Raw genomic sequence first — 15,233 nt, forward strand, 5'->3', positions numbered from 1 at the left:
GACCGCCCCGCGACGCGCCTACCACTCCTCAATATCACCCCTGGCGAATGGCTCTTCCACCCACTGCTAAAGAACCAGACTTGGAGCCGGACGACTAGCACGCCCCCTTCTCGCCGCCCCCTCGCCATGGGCAACACCCAAACCCTCCCCTGGACGCGCCGGCCCAAGCTGCCGCCCGCCGACATCTTCCACATGCTCGACGTCGACCGCACGCACCGCCTCACGCTCAAGGACCTCATCGCCGCCGCCGACGCGGGTCTCATGATGCCGCATTCGCTCCCGGCCCTCTACTTCTTCGACAAGGACAAGGACGGCACGCTCACGCACCCCGAATTCAACCAGCTGCGCCACTTCTGCCTGTCCGAGAAGCGCAAGGTCGAGGACGCCATGGTCGACGACAAGCCGTTCCGCGACCTCATCCTGCGCGCCTCGCGCGCCGGCGTCAAGGACTGCTCCGTCCACGGCCGCTCCTCGTTCCGCCGCTTCTCGTCCCACTCCAACGTCCGCTCCGTCTTTTCGTCGCGCGACCGGCCCCACACCTCCTCCCCCAATTTGACCCCGCCGAGCCCGGAGCCCTACCCCAGCCCTGAGTCCGATCCCCGCAACCCAGACTCTCGCCACTCTTTCCCCGCCCAGACCCACCACGCTTCCGACCCTGACCGCCCCAGGTCTGAGTCCTCTGTGTCCAGCGACCAGCCCGACGACCACGCGCACAGCAACCTCCCCCCGCGCGACCGCTGCGTCGCCATGTATTCGTCGCAGCGCGAGTTTTCCGCCCAGTGTGAGGGGGACGACCCTCCGAGCAAGTCCGACTCCAATGTCCAGGACCCGAAGAATCGCACCGCCATTGATGCTGCTGTCGTGGAGAATATCATGCGCGCAAACATCCACAAGCTGGCAGACTCGCTCCACTCAGAGGGCTCCAGGGAAAACTTTATGGAGTGGCTGTGGAACTTGACCAACTTCAATGAGAGTGGCGTCGTAACTCTGGCGGAGCTCAGGGTCTTGTTGTCGGCGTTGGAGGAGGATGGCATTGACTTGGAGGAACTTGTTTTTTACAAGGAAGTCGGTGCCCCGCTGGAGGAAAGTATTATTAATGAGTTTGACATGTCGCACGCGGGGCTGCTGAGGAAGGAGGAGTTTCTGGTCCTAGCGGATCTGATAACGAGGGAGTACGAGTTTTGGGAGAACCGCCATCTCGAGCGCATTGGCGACTACGAACTCGGCCGCACCATTGGGCGAGGGAGTAGCGGCGTCGTCAGGCTCGCCATGCATGTCGGCACGCGTGAAAAGGTGGCCGTTAAGATTATCAAGAAGGGCAAGTGCTCGGACATGAGCAGGCTCGACCGCGAAATCCAGTCGCTCATGGGCGCCAAGCACGAGCACATTGTGGCCCTCAAGGAGGTGCTCGATTCGGAGAACAATCTCTTCATTGTCATGGAGCTGTGCGGCGGCGGGTCGTTGGTGGATATCGTTCGCTTATATCCGGAGGAGCGAATGCCAGAGGAAACGGCGCGCTTCTTTATGAGGCAAGTGTTTGAGGCACTCGCGTTTTGTCATCGCAACTACATCTGCCACAGAGATGTCCGCTTGGATAACTTGCTGCTCGACAATATCGGAAACGTTAAGCTCACCGATTTTGGGCATAGCGGTATCTACTCACCAGGCTGGGATCTTTTCTCCACGTCCTTGGTGGGCTCTCTGTACAACTTGTCCCCGGAGCAAGTGGCAGGCCAATGCTACAGTGGAGAAAAGATTGACGTGTGGTCGGCCGGAGTGGCCGTGTACTGCCTTCTTATCGGTCGTCCCCCATTCTTCGAAGCCGAGGTGCAGACGCTGTTGAACAAGATTAGGGATTGTGATTTTGAGATTCCAGACTTTCTCTCGCCGCAGGCAGCAGACCTCATTCGCTGCATGATCCGGGCAGCCCCAGCGGAACGCATCACCATAGAGCAAATGCTGCACCACCCGTGGTTTTACAACGGTCCAGAATACGGCCCCTGCATGAATGTTGTAGTGATTCCAGTTGACATGGTATTCACCAAACGGCCTGGAGTCGCAGGCATCACCATGGCAATAACGATTTACCAGCACAACCTTCACTTCCACCTGGCTGATTCCAGCAACCGCAACTCTGCCCCAGAAGATCAAAGGGGCCAAGAGTGGACGCTCAAGTGCCTGGACCCGAGAAATGACATCAAGTTCTCCGTATCCTTATTCACGAGGGAACCGGATCCAGGACCCAAGAATGGCAGGGTGCGGTTCCCCATGTCTGCGCGCTCGAGTTGTTCTCAACTTCCGGAGGTGGGGTCCCCAATGGAAACGCAGTCTCGTTTGCGGAGAGGTGCGTCGACTGGAAACTCACCGGTAAGTGGTAATCGAGGCCCCTCATTTGGCGCTCACAAATCTGTCACATCGGCTATGCAGTCCCTTGACGAAGAGAAGCTCGCAGACGTAATATCTGGTGAAGATGGTCATTCATCGTCGGGCCTCTATGGGTCAAGACCACCAGTCCCGCGAAGGCTTGTCAAGATAACGCCGTTGAATATCGCAGCCCACATCCGAGACCACGCAGATGAAGATGGAGATTTGTTCGAAAAGTTCGAGTTCCGGACACATTCTAAACTCGCTGATGCCGAAACATCGCGAGAAGAAATGGAGTCCTTTACGTCCTCGTCAGCACGGGCCCCATCTTCGCGGAACAAGCGAAAGAGTAGACATGGTCGCTCTCGCTCTCTGAATGACTCGGAACAGTTTAAACATTTGAACCGTCCTGCCGCCGTGGATGCCTTTCCGTATCAAAAGGTATACCCGCAACGCGAAATGCCGGAAAGTGCTCGTTGCTTCACGTTTGACAAGCCGAAAACGACTGCCGCACCAATCTCGGATGGACTTACTTTGAAGATGGAAGACAGGATGCTTTCGATAACGGATGCTTGTAGCACGAAACAACTGTATCGATTCCATAGGAGCGCGACGCTAAACGCGTTATCGTCTTTCACAACAGACGCTGGTGCGAGATCAGTTGGGTTTGGGAACCAGATGGAGTCGATCACGGAAACGGACATCAACACAGAGCTCTTGCGACACCCTTCCAAGGCTGTGTCTCCTCAGTCGCCGATGATCCACCCAGCGGTTGGACCTCACGACCTTGACGGAATTGGCGATTTGACCCTGACCACATCCTCGCAATCTGAGGATGAGGATCCGCAGGGTCGTGAGCATGTACCATCAATCGACAAAAGTCGTTTCGAAAGCACCAGACAAGGCGGAGCAAATGAAGCCGAAGAGGTATTGCCTGCACATGCGTTCCAGCCTTACATTGAGGTGCGACTGAATAGGGGGGAAAGCGGCGTGTTTCTAAAGATTTGTCGAAAGCTGAAAACGATTTGCTTCACCAAGCTTGCTGCGGCTGCGGAGCGTGAAAAGACTAAAGCGGCCGGACCGAAAACATGGTCGACACTACGTCGGACTTCGTCTTCGAGAAGCATCGATTCTGAAGTGACGGCAGACAGGATGGACTTGTCGGCGAGAGCTACAAATTTCGAGAGTAGAGCTCAAAGCGTCGCGGGCTGAGCGCGAATTGGTTCTACAACGCTCCGGCAAATGTTCACCTGCGAATCTCCGACCTTGCACATACTACCTTGCATGTGGACATTCGCTGAGTGCTTCTTGTAGTCAAGCAGTATTTTGAACAGTTTTTACAATAAAATGTATTCGCTGCATCACCACGACCCTTTCGCCGACCGCTACCACCTGACAGATTGCTTTCGCAAGTTTGGGCCGTTGTGGTTTTCTGCACAACACGAAAACTGAGGAATGAAATAGTTCTGAATTGTTAAACGGCCGTCACGGTTTGACTCTTACCTAACATGCGCGCGACATGTTTAGTCGTGACACAAAAGCATAATCATGCGGGGCCTCGCCCTCTGGCATGACCTTGTGGCATGATAAGAAGCGCTGGTTCCTCACATCGAGAGGACGAGACGAACTGGATTGCCCAGAGATGCAGGGAACGCAAACCTGATCACTCTGCGTTCAAAGGAGAAGAGAAACCCACCCGAGGAACGAAGGTCAAAGAATGCAAGTAAAATGCACAAGATCCGTGGCGTCGGACATAGCCAAAGCCACACGGACATGCGTGGACCCCGATGCAAAATTTGCATCCAATGCGATGTTTCGTTGGTGAAAAATAATTGGCCGTTGAGTTCAAGGTTCGTTTTGATTGGCCTTCGCTGCTTTTTGGGAACCTGTGATTTTCATGTAAACTTTTGGTGCATGTTCAGAGAACGAACCCGTCTCTCTAGTGTCTATTGGACAATGCGCCTCATTTGAGGATTTCGCCTCATATGAGGCTTTTTTGCCGCGCCGTTTCTGGCGCAAAGAGGGAGAACTGAAAGCCATAGTTACCGCGAAACAGTAACAGTAAGAGTAAAAAACAATGTCCAAGCCCCTTGAAGGCACCTAGAATGCACGGTATTTAGGAGGGTCTTTCTAATGCTCTGACAGACAGGAAAAATCCTCATGATCAAAAACGTCCGTCCAATAGACACTGGAGTGCATCCTCCACTCAAAGGATTTCGCAGATCGGGGCTGATACAGGGCCTGGCGGGCTCCAGGAAAATAATTCAGCAACTAGTGCTCGGTGGCGATTAACGAGAGAGGGGAACGTCTTGCGGTTATTTTTCCTTTCTGCGTATTCTCTTGCAGGGAAGGGATATGCAAAGACCCAATGTTCCAGCACCACGTAGCCGCGTACCTCTGTAGATGGGAGGCATAGAGGCAGGAAGGGATGGCGAGGTAGGAGAGTGGCTTTTCATGATTGGCTGTAGATCTCATGACGGTTTGGTATCCGAAAAGCGAAATATGTGTTGGCTTTTTGTCCGAAGATGTTACATTACAAAGACTGCAGCGACCTCGGCAAGTGATGGAAAACATTAGAAACTGGCACGTATTTGCAGCATGGTATGCATGTCACGACGTTCTCTGTAAAGAACAAATGGTAACACGATGGATCAATCTGCAATGCCGTTTTGGGCACAAAGTGGCGTATGAAGCAAAATGAGTCAACATTTGAAAGATTACCGATTACATGGAATGAAGAGTGCAACATCCGTGCGAAATCATACGAACGTCGAGTTTCGTGAACTACATAAGGGTGATCTAGCAGAATTTCGTGTAGTCTTCAACGTGTGTCCGACTAGAATTGTCGCTGGAGGGCGGCCAAGGGGGGAGGAGCTGAGAGTAAACCCTGATGTGAACTCGTGTAACAACGCCAATGGAATGAATGCAGGTCATCTGTCAGAAAAGAGAGAAACATTTCTAACACACCGTTGACAAACAATCAGTACGGCCGAGTATCCTCTGAAACTGGAGTCTTTCCGGTTACTCGAGCAAGTTTTGGCTCCAAACCCAAAGAAACAGACAATGATCTTGACATAATCTGCGCCCTTTGTCTATTCTCTGGGTTAGACGGTGCATGGAGACCCCTGGATACACGCCATGCTCTGATAGATGCGCCTGGGAAATCCCTTCTCCGGGGCCTCCCATCCCTGCGTGCGCTGCTTTCATCTATCAGCACCTCGGTGAATCAGGAACGTCGCCCTTTCTGCACCCCACAGTCTCCTCACAATGCTAGAGCATATATTTCTCATCCTCGAATGAATTTGTATATAACCTCATGCTCAACATCTTCTACCTGCCTTTATCTCCTTCCTCGTCAGCCTCCAATACTTTTCTGATATCCAACCTCGAATAGTAACTGAGATTCTCCGCAAGATCTGGAAGCCATTTGAAATGACGGCCGTTCCGAACGTTGCAGATTCGCTTCCCGTGGTCCCTAAAACTACTTCTGAGGAGTTGGAATCTCTGCCAAGCACCCTCGTCTTTTCTGAAGTCGAACAATCTCCCGATTACGCCCAAAAGCCCATGTCTGACTCTCCACCCTGCCAGCCTACATCTGCAGCCAAGGCCAGGCAGTTTTCTTTTCGAAGTGTCCCCGCGCAACAAGGTTCTCCGAATCCTCCAAAGCGCACTTCTTCGCTGAGGGCTCTCTCTCGCGGTTCTCGACCGCCCTGCCCACCATCAAGGCCGTCTTCTTTGCCGTTACCTCACTTCAAACATCACTCTACTCAGCTACACGCTGCCCCCATCGGAGCGATAAAAGAGGCGAACATGATCAGAGAAATGGTCAACTTTTTCTGCGATCCTATTGACGATCTTTTACCTGGTGGCATCGTTTCTCCTAACCTACCGTCTCTTGTAGCTTCAGAAAAAAAAAAGGCCCAAGCCACAAAGCCGAAACCCAAGACATCTGATGCGGCACCTGTACCACGTGACTGTACTCCCCCATCCAAGCACTCTGGGGGAAATGCTTCAGGATGGCAGCAAAAGAAACTGGAAGAGAGAGCAGATGTGAAGGATCCGCTTCAGTTTACAACAAGAGCAACAGAAATGACCCATGATAAATATGCAGCAAAAGGGTTGACCTCTTTATCAAAAACACACGATGTCTTTTAAGGCGCGAGTTTGTGTTGCGATATTCAGTCTCAAACCCCTGGAAGCTCTTCCCGTAGACCTGAGAGCATAATACGTCCTGGTAAAGAGCAACAACAACGTATATCTAAACCAAGGGATCTTTGGTATGAAAGGCTTCAGGATGATAACCGACTGAAAACAGAAAAAAGACTCAGTTTTTTTCTGGACCAAAACGTGATCGATATCCCTAGAAGTCAATTTTATGTACGAAATTTCGTACACAACTGTTCTTTTGTCTGTAGTTCGCGAACTACGGAACGTCTACAGGGTCCTTTCGAGCTTTCACGAGATTACAATGCTGTCTACATCCGCGCGAAGACAGAAAAGGAAAAGATTGATTCGTTCCTATTTGACAGCTCCGCAAAAGTTGCTCAATAATAACCTCACAAATCAGCCAAAATCCCTTTGTGTACGAATTTTCGTATATATGGACTACACAATACAGCAGATGTGGTGCGTTTGTGAAGGGCATAACTTCTCCTTCGGACTAGAAAACTCCCTCCCATTCCACTCTCGCATTCTTACACCGCACTCTACAATCCCTCTCGTGCTCTCCTGCTGCCATTCTCAGGGCACTGGGAGCGACTCTTTTCTGTTGCCCTGTTCTTGCTTGGCACTGAATCGGTTGGCCCTGACCGAGAGTGTGGTCACATCGTTCCACAATTCGGCATTATTGCGATGTCTTCCGCGCGCAGTCATGACAGCCGCGTTGTACATTTTGGGCTTCTTTGGAGACCTAATGGTCTGCAGTGACACAGAGCTTCTTTCGCTCGACGCGATAGACTCTTTACATCAACTTCATGGTGCTGATTGTCGGGTGTGCCGAAACATTTGCAGTCGGATGAATTTGTGGTATTGAGGATCAAATCGGGTGCCTCGGATAGATACTGGTCGTTGACTACATGGCGGCGATCTCTTCGCTGTTCGCGTTTGCCTCTAGGTTATGGTTTGGGGTGAAGTCTAGAGCGCTCATGAAGCGATTCGTTTCGTTTGGTGTGTATGTCGCGTTGGTGACTGGCGTCATCCTGTTGTGTTTACGGGTGAAGAAGGATCCGTCTAAGAATTTGTCGTGGGCGAGCACGCTCAGATATTGTTGAAGAAAGGAACTCTTCTTCCAAAGTGATAGTCGGTATGGGAGTAGTTACAGACCCAAATCCTTTTGTGGGATCGTTGCGGTTGCACAGATTCCGACCCCTTCCTCCTCTCCTGCTGCCCCTACGAACGCCTCTGAAACTACCTCGACCTCCATATCGGCCCCGCGCATGTCCACGGCCACGTCCCCGTCTTGGTACAGGGTTAACAGGACTCCCTGTTGTGTTTGGAATGACCTCGGCCATAAGATAGGATTTTATCTAATCGTGTGAATGTTGACGGTGTCTGCGCGGCCCAAAATCACTTTTGAACGAAAATGAAGTTATGAGCAAGTATTGAGACTGTCAGCTATTGTCCTGTCGGATCAGGGGCGTATCGAAAGTTCCGAAAGCAGGCTTCTGCGCCACCAAAGATCTGCTTCTGAGGGCACATATGTACGAAATTTCGTACATAAGGTCTTGGCGCCAAGATCCAAGAATCTCAGTATGTACGAAAAATCGTACATATGAAGTCTAGGGATATCGATCACGTTTTGGTCCAGAAAAAAACTCAGTGAGCGATAACAGCACAACTGCATTAAGTGAGACTAAACAATCCTTGGAATGGCTTGCACATGAACGAGACGGATGGGGATGTCCTCTGCGGCAGGAACAGGCAGCAATTCCATCATCCCCGGTGCCTGAAGTTGGTGTAAACAAAGGTTGTAGAGGACAGAAGCCCTTCATATACCAAAAAGTTCATTTAAAATTCCGATATCCTTTTCAGAGTGCAGGTGCCACGAGGCACCTCGACCTCAATGTAAAATGGACAAGCAGAATAGAAGAGTGTGCGATTGGATATCTTTCATAGAATACAGCGATACACGGAGCTGTTCCGCGCGGCAGAAGAAAACAGAAGTAACCTTTTGGGAAGAACGAATCTAATCAATACGAGAATGTCCCAAAAGGTGTCTTTTTCTTCGGATTTCGGCTCGCGCTGGCAATCAGAACTTCGCCTGAAATTGAAAGACTGGCTATTCGCTTTTCCCCCAGACAAAGTGTAACCTGCATTGAAGCATGAAGTTTTAAGGTATCACCGTGATCCTATTCACGCACTTGGTCCTACTTGCATATACGGTTAAGCAAAAGTCAGACGAGAGGAAGAAGCAAATAACGCATGTTAGCGCTGCAGCGAGGCTTCGATCCAGACAAATGGGACAGTGGGGAAAGAGGCCCGCGTTGCTCCGAAGGTTCCTATCATATCAAGAATGGGGAAAAGAATCGATTCTCATGGTGGCGGTCAGTTTTTAATGGAGTATCAGGACCTAACCTCGTCGCATGAAATGACTCAGGATACGAGAAGGTAATATGTTTTTAGAGTCCACAATATACTGTTGTACATATTCGGGGGCTGAATATGCGGAATCTGGAATTGAGTGCTTCATGCGGTAGGATGTCCTTGTGCCAAGGTGTGTGCCGGCAAGATGCCTTATGGCGAGTTGCTGTACCTGTGCATCCTCGAATTTTCACAGAAAGAAAAAGTTGCAAAACTTCTTTTGCATAAGCAAGTTTGTGTCCTAATGATAGTTTGTGTCCTAAGGATAGTTCTTTTTTAGTTCTAGTAAAGATCCTACCGTCATTTCTTATTGCTCTCTTCTTTGAAAAGTTGTACATGCCAGTTGCTTTTTAAAATAACTGGTGTCTATCCGACCGGTTCTTGTCCTCATAAGAGGGCGGCGATGTCCTTATTTGAGGACAGCTCTCTTTTAAACTGGCGTTTTTGGTTTCGAATTATTTTATATGTGGTTTTAAGGTGGTTTAGAAAACCTTCTTTTCCAGACATATCTAAAAACGACCAGGAAGAACATGCAATCTTCACAAGGTTCTTTTCTGACTCTAAGGCATAAATCAAGTACGGTTGCGGGGATACGTTTTTCTTTCTTATCAACAAGGCGCAAGTCAAGAAAAAGCTGTCGAAAAGTGTCTTCATATCCCTAATGCCATTTCATATGGCCAGTATAGTGGACATAAATTTCAATGTCCTGCTAGTTCTGAAGTATGTGGGTTTCGCCAATAAAAACCAGATATACAGCAAGTATAAAGCTTCCCCTAGACACGGTGAAGCATGTGAGGGAATGTTTTTCACCTGTTGGAACTGTACTTGGCTCCACAGTTTGTCAATAACAACCGGTTTGAACATGCAAAAATTTGATTATGTCCACTATACTGGACATAAAGACGTGTACATCGTGCTCCAAATTTATCAATAGCAGTCTATGAACTATCCCCTGAGTCTATTGGAGGCGCTGTCTGCACGACGGCTGTTCGGCTGTTCCTTGTCGCATGCTCCTACGACGCCTATTACCCGATGTTACCTCAGACTCACTGCCTGCGCCTTCCTGGTTCGGTAATTCCTCATTATTGTGATTTCCAGTACCGTTAGTGTGAGTGCTTCGAGAGGCTGGCTGAGGTGTAGTTCTTAAACGCAAGATATGGCTAGAATGCCAGAGATCATAACAACTTTTGCGCAGTCCAGGATAGACCCGCACACATAGGGGTACGGAGCAAAGAGAACATTGAAACGATGTACGGTGACCACGCCAAGCTGTGGTTTGCTGTCCACAGAGCGTACAGCGCTTAATAAAGCGTCCTTGTCTCGGTGAATGACCTCTTATGTGAAGAAGAAGTAGTTTGCCATCCGTAGAATTGAAGAAGGTAATACGATTCCTTTTCCGTGTCACAGCCATCATAATAATTCTTTTAGCTTCGTCACTTTGAGCATCTAATTCCTCCGGAACGGAATCCTCAGTAGGTACAACATGTAATGTGTCTGCATAACTTAGAAGTTCTTGTGCGACATCAAAAATAAAATCAGCAGTTGCCTGAACCTTGTTCAGGCCGTTACGGTAGCTGTCGATAGATTTGAAACTGGCAGAGGTACTTATAGAATCAGAGCGTTCGTGCATCCTCCATGCTAGAAATGCATTTACAGCCAGTGTCTTTAAGGTCTGTGAGACCAGCTTTTGCTCCCATTTGAAATGCGAGGTCGATGAGCGCATTATGGCACGTTGTTGAGTTGCACCGTCCACACCGGCTTTTGTCTTGGAATATAACGTTTGCGAAGCATGTTTGAAAAGTTTCAATGGTACAAACGGCCCATGCTCTGTGACATGCTTGTTAATAGTCATCCAGAACTGATGTCGAGATCGAATTACATCCTTAATAGATTCATCTATGAAGGATGGCATCTGAACGCTCGTTTCATGCGCCCACTGCAGGAAAGGGCCTCCGACAGTTGTTTCCTCTGTCTTACAAATCGTCGAGATCTGGAGCGGGCATCTGGCAAGTATCATGTATAAAATCCCGGTCTCCCCAGCACATACGTACAGAGAAATCTGAAGCTTCGTTACCACCAACTGATGCAGTATTTGTGTCATATGTTCACTTGGGATGTACTTTCGGAATGTTTCATCACCAACTTCACATTGTATTATCTCTCCCGAAGATAGTTGTATCGCCTCTCCTAGAGTGGCGACCGCGACACGTGTTTTTATCTCGAGGCAAGCAAGCACCACTGCCTGGCCGTCAACAGTTAAAATGTCAGCATCAACATTGTTCAATTCTTGACAGTGCTGCGCCAAAATAACAGCGATGCCGTCTGTCGAACATGCAAGATATCTGGCGTCTTTAGCTGCAAACATTCCATTCTCAAACACAGTAGCAATAAACGGCATAGATGATAAAGCTTGAATCACAGCTCCTTCATTAGCAGTGCCTCGCATCATAGGTTCGGTTGATGCTTTGGAGCTAAACCATCCTTGGCTAAACAGGGAGAATCTCTCTTTCATTGTGAGCTCTGTTGGGTTTTGCAGCGGATGTAGTCCAAGTTTCGAACGTATTAGGCTATTATTCATAAGTATCTTCCCCGCATTTGTTCCCGTTAGACGAAATTGTCGTAGGACAAACCAATCAGCAGTTCGTTGTGTTACTGTTAGAACATCACAACTTCTCGAGATCTCCTGTTCCACCTTCTCTCTTATTTCTTTAAACCTGGCATTCTTACACTCACATTTGCTAAAAAGTGTCATCTCCAGGTTCAGGTTGGGTTTAGGAACGGCAATCCATGTGTTCAAACATTTTTGAACTGCGTCGGGAACTGTGTACAGGAAGCGCAATACCTTTGCAAACTTCACTGTACCTCTCTCACGGACAGCAATGGCAGTCATTTTGTTCAATCCGACCCTTGCCTCATCTGCTGCAACCCTCTTAGACGCGATGAAGCAGCCTGGGCCAAGTTCTGGCGCGTCATCTATTATAAAACGCGACGGACGGTCATACTGAACACGAACCGCTCCCTCTTCAGCGCTCCCTGGATCTTGTGCAGTGCTGCTGGCGGGCAAAGTTGGGCTTTGCGTTTGGGCTTCTACTGCACTCTCGTTTTCGTCCTCTCTCATCGGTTTATAAAACGATTTTCCAGCAAACGGATGACACCTTTGTAAATGCTGAGGCATCACGAAAATAGACGCCAAACCATTCTTCATTAACAGCCTTACAAAGGACTCCTTCCCATAACCGCGATCCGCCGTTATGATGCATCCGTTTAAAGCAACTTCCCCTTGTCCGTCTACAAGATCACCAATCAACTTGCTTACGGAATCTACTTGAGATTCACCTCTCCGTCTAAAACGTACTGCAATAGTAATGCGGAATAAAGCATCCGCAACGGAATCAGCTGAATGCCCCTCCTTGTCCGCCTTCCTTGCACTAAGCGTTTTAACTTGATTGTCGGCAGCCCGCGTCCCAAACAAATCATCGTCGAGTGTGGCAAAAAGATGCAGTGGATTGAAGAATACCTTCTTTGTTTCTTTGAAAGCAATACGCTCGAACTCCGATAAGTACCTAGTTTGATCCCTCTGTGCATTCCAACTAGATCCGCCTTCGTTACCACGCCCCGTTGGGGAATACGCCAGTATGTTGCCAGCTATGAATCTCATACGTTCAAGCGAGGGTACTTTGCAACCTGATAGACGAAGAATCAGAATGGCCTTTTCGAAACTAAAACCAGTACAGTGAGACACCAATAAAACAGAAACGTATTGGTACAAATCAGCCAATGTGACTGCAGATACTGCCTCAGCACGAAGGGCGATGAGTTTGTTGAGCCACTGAACACACTGCCGCAAGATGTCGCCCATGAATAAGATCACAAATACAGCTCTAGTTGGAGCAATCGTCTTCACTGTGCACTGCATGCTCATCTTCTCAACGGCTGAAATACAGAACAGTCTTGCCCGCTCTCCAATTATCTCATCCGAGAAGTCATTTTCCGACATCACACTTTTGCATGTATCTGACCCTACCGTCCACCCTGTTGTAGGATCAGCGACATGCGTGTGGCGTTCTGACGTCCTCCGGCGAGCGCATCCTCGGCCACGACGTCCACTGCGACCTCTAGGGCGTCCCCGGGAGGGCTTTGGAACCGCTCGGCCGCTATGGGCAGCAACATTGCCTGTGAAATCTCCTGTGGCTCTATCGATCCCTGCAGGTGGGATGGCACCATTCCCAGAATGGTTTTGCTGCTCAATACTTGGTTCATTTGTCGCATTGGGCTCTGGAGAGCCAGAGGGAAGCTCCGACGATATCACGGTGGCCATGCTGGGGGACATGGGGAGGTTGCCGGTGCTTGAGGCGAAATACTCAACGGTTTTGAGATCTTGAAAATCGAGCGTGCAGAAAAAAGCAAGCGGAATACGTCCAAGCTTACAGAATAAGTCTCGATAGGGCGGAAACCGAGTAAGGCGCTGCCGATTACCTCCCAATTTTCGGGTCTTATGCACAGTGAAGTGGACATAAGCCCCTAAAATCAAAAATCTATAGTTTTTATTATGGCCATTTTAATGGCCATATAGAGCATTAGGGATATGAGAACAATTGTCCGATAGACACTAGAGTTAGAGGAAAAGACATACAAAGAGTATGTTTTACAGATGATGTTTCTTCATCAGATCATGGAAAGGGGGTTCGATGATGGCCATATCATTTTCACTCTAACACTCTATGCGTTTGTCCACACATAGTATAGCACATGTTCCTCAACATGCGAAAAAGTCACACTTTTCCCCCTCGAAACCCATAGGAGAGGAAAATTCAATATTTTCTTGCTTTAATGCAAAAACATTTGATATCAATATCAATATATATTGTATTAATGTTCTCCCGCAATTGCTCAGGAAGCTTGACGGTCGTTGATTTCAAAAGCTTGTCTTGCCTGGGCTGTTGCGGATGTGTCAGAATGCCGGGGCATAAAACAGGTACAGTAGCACACTAGAGGTATATGGTTTCGGAAGACTATTTCAAGTAGCTCATTCTCGCCCTTCAAAACAGAGATTCTTGCAAAGTACCTGAATGATCACAACCGTTCACCAATGTGCGTGCCGGTTAGGACACCGGTGCTCTGAATTACTCCGTCAAAATCGACAACAGTGATTCTTTCCTATTTTCTGTCGATCCACGCTTAAATCGTACGTCAATAAGTAAAGGGGGCATGAATATAAACATTCGTTACGTACTCACAGCTTCTGGTCCCATCCTGATTTCGACAAGAAAAAAATCGAGGCATGGATCGTCAGGGTGCAGTGCGGCTTCGAAAATATCAAGGGGGGGGGGGGGGGGGGAAATTTTAATATTCTCACATTAAAAGGGATTTATGGGAATAACGCCTGTGCTCCTCATTAAACAACAAACTGGAAGCACATCAGAAGAGTACATTCGACAATTTCTTTTGAAAGAACAGAAAGGGTGCCTTGGGAGTGCATCTTTGAATGTTCGCGCTACTGGGATCCGGGCATCCGGAACGATGACCAGGCGGCTCTGCAAGCGCTTCCCTCATCAAGGAACGCCGAAATGATTGCACCATAGCTGGTGGCTTAGCAGACAACAAAAAGAAGTACAGAATGCACTTCGGAACGGTCACAGGTTTGGTACGGATGTCCACACAGAATCATGAGAAGGAAAAATGACGTCGAAGCACCAACTCGAGAAATCAGCCTAAGAACGGCAGAGCGGCACGCGACCGCATGCTCTCTGCTTTGCGCCTGCAGAATCTACAGAGGTATGCGAACATGAAAAACGTGAACGAATTAGACTCGGTTGCGTCCAACGTCAAGCTGTCGTTGAGGCGGCTTCCAGTAAAGAAGATACCGTTCTCACAGTTACTGTCCGTTTAAGGCACTTCAGCCGATGCAACAACTCTACACAGTCTCATCTACGCTGCAAACGCACCGAAATGCCAAGGCGTTGGGGTTTATATCAGAGGCAAAAGATGGCAACATCTCCGACTTGAACCAATCTGCATGGGCTTGTTTTGACTTGCTCCGACGCGCTCCTTCCGCCGAACCCCCAGCGCTCCATCGCGTGGTACCGCCTCTAGTCTGCCATGTCAGCCGAAGATGACAGCGGGGAAGCTGAGGAGATGGTGTCCAAGATCATGAGAGAAATGACGTTGCCCGTCGAACAAATCCTGGGCGGCCCAAAAGTAGAGCCTCTACAAAGCAAGACATCCGAGGGGCTGCATACGCGGTCGCAGGCACCGGCGCTGCACCGATGGAAGCAGATGGGGGGCGGCGC

At 49.2% G+C, this 15,233-nt stretch overlaps 1 protein-coding gene; it reads left to right on the forward strand.

Moving 5' to 3' along the window:
• Positions 1 to 126: 126 nt before the first annotated feature.
• CHC_T00008782001 (Possible calcium-dependent tyrosine protein kinase) lies at positions 127 to 3,734 on the forward strand. XM_005717790.1 is given in 2 exon segments: positions 127 to 3,576; positions 3,577 to 3,734. 1 exon segment carries the CDS (start codon positions 127 to 129, stop codon positions 3,574 to 3,576), a length of 3,450 nt encoding a protein of 1,149 aa, XP_005717847.1. The 3' UTR covers positions 3,577 to 3,734.
• Positions 3,735 to 15,233: the final 11,499 nt, after the last annotated feature.

Source organism: Chondrus crispus, genomic scaffold (assembly GCF_000350225.1).
Source record: "Chondrus crispus Stackhouse genomic scaffold, scaffold_33, whole genome shotgun sequence".
Taxonomy (NCBI): Eukaryota; Rhodophyta; class Florideophyceae; order Gigartinales; family Gigartinaceae; genus Chondrus; species Chondrus crispus.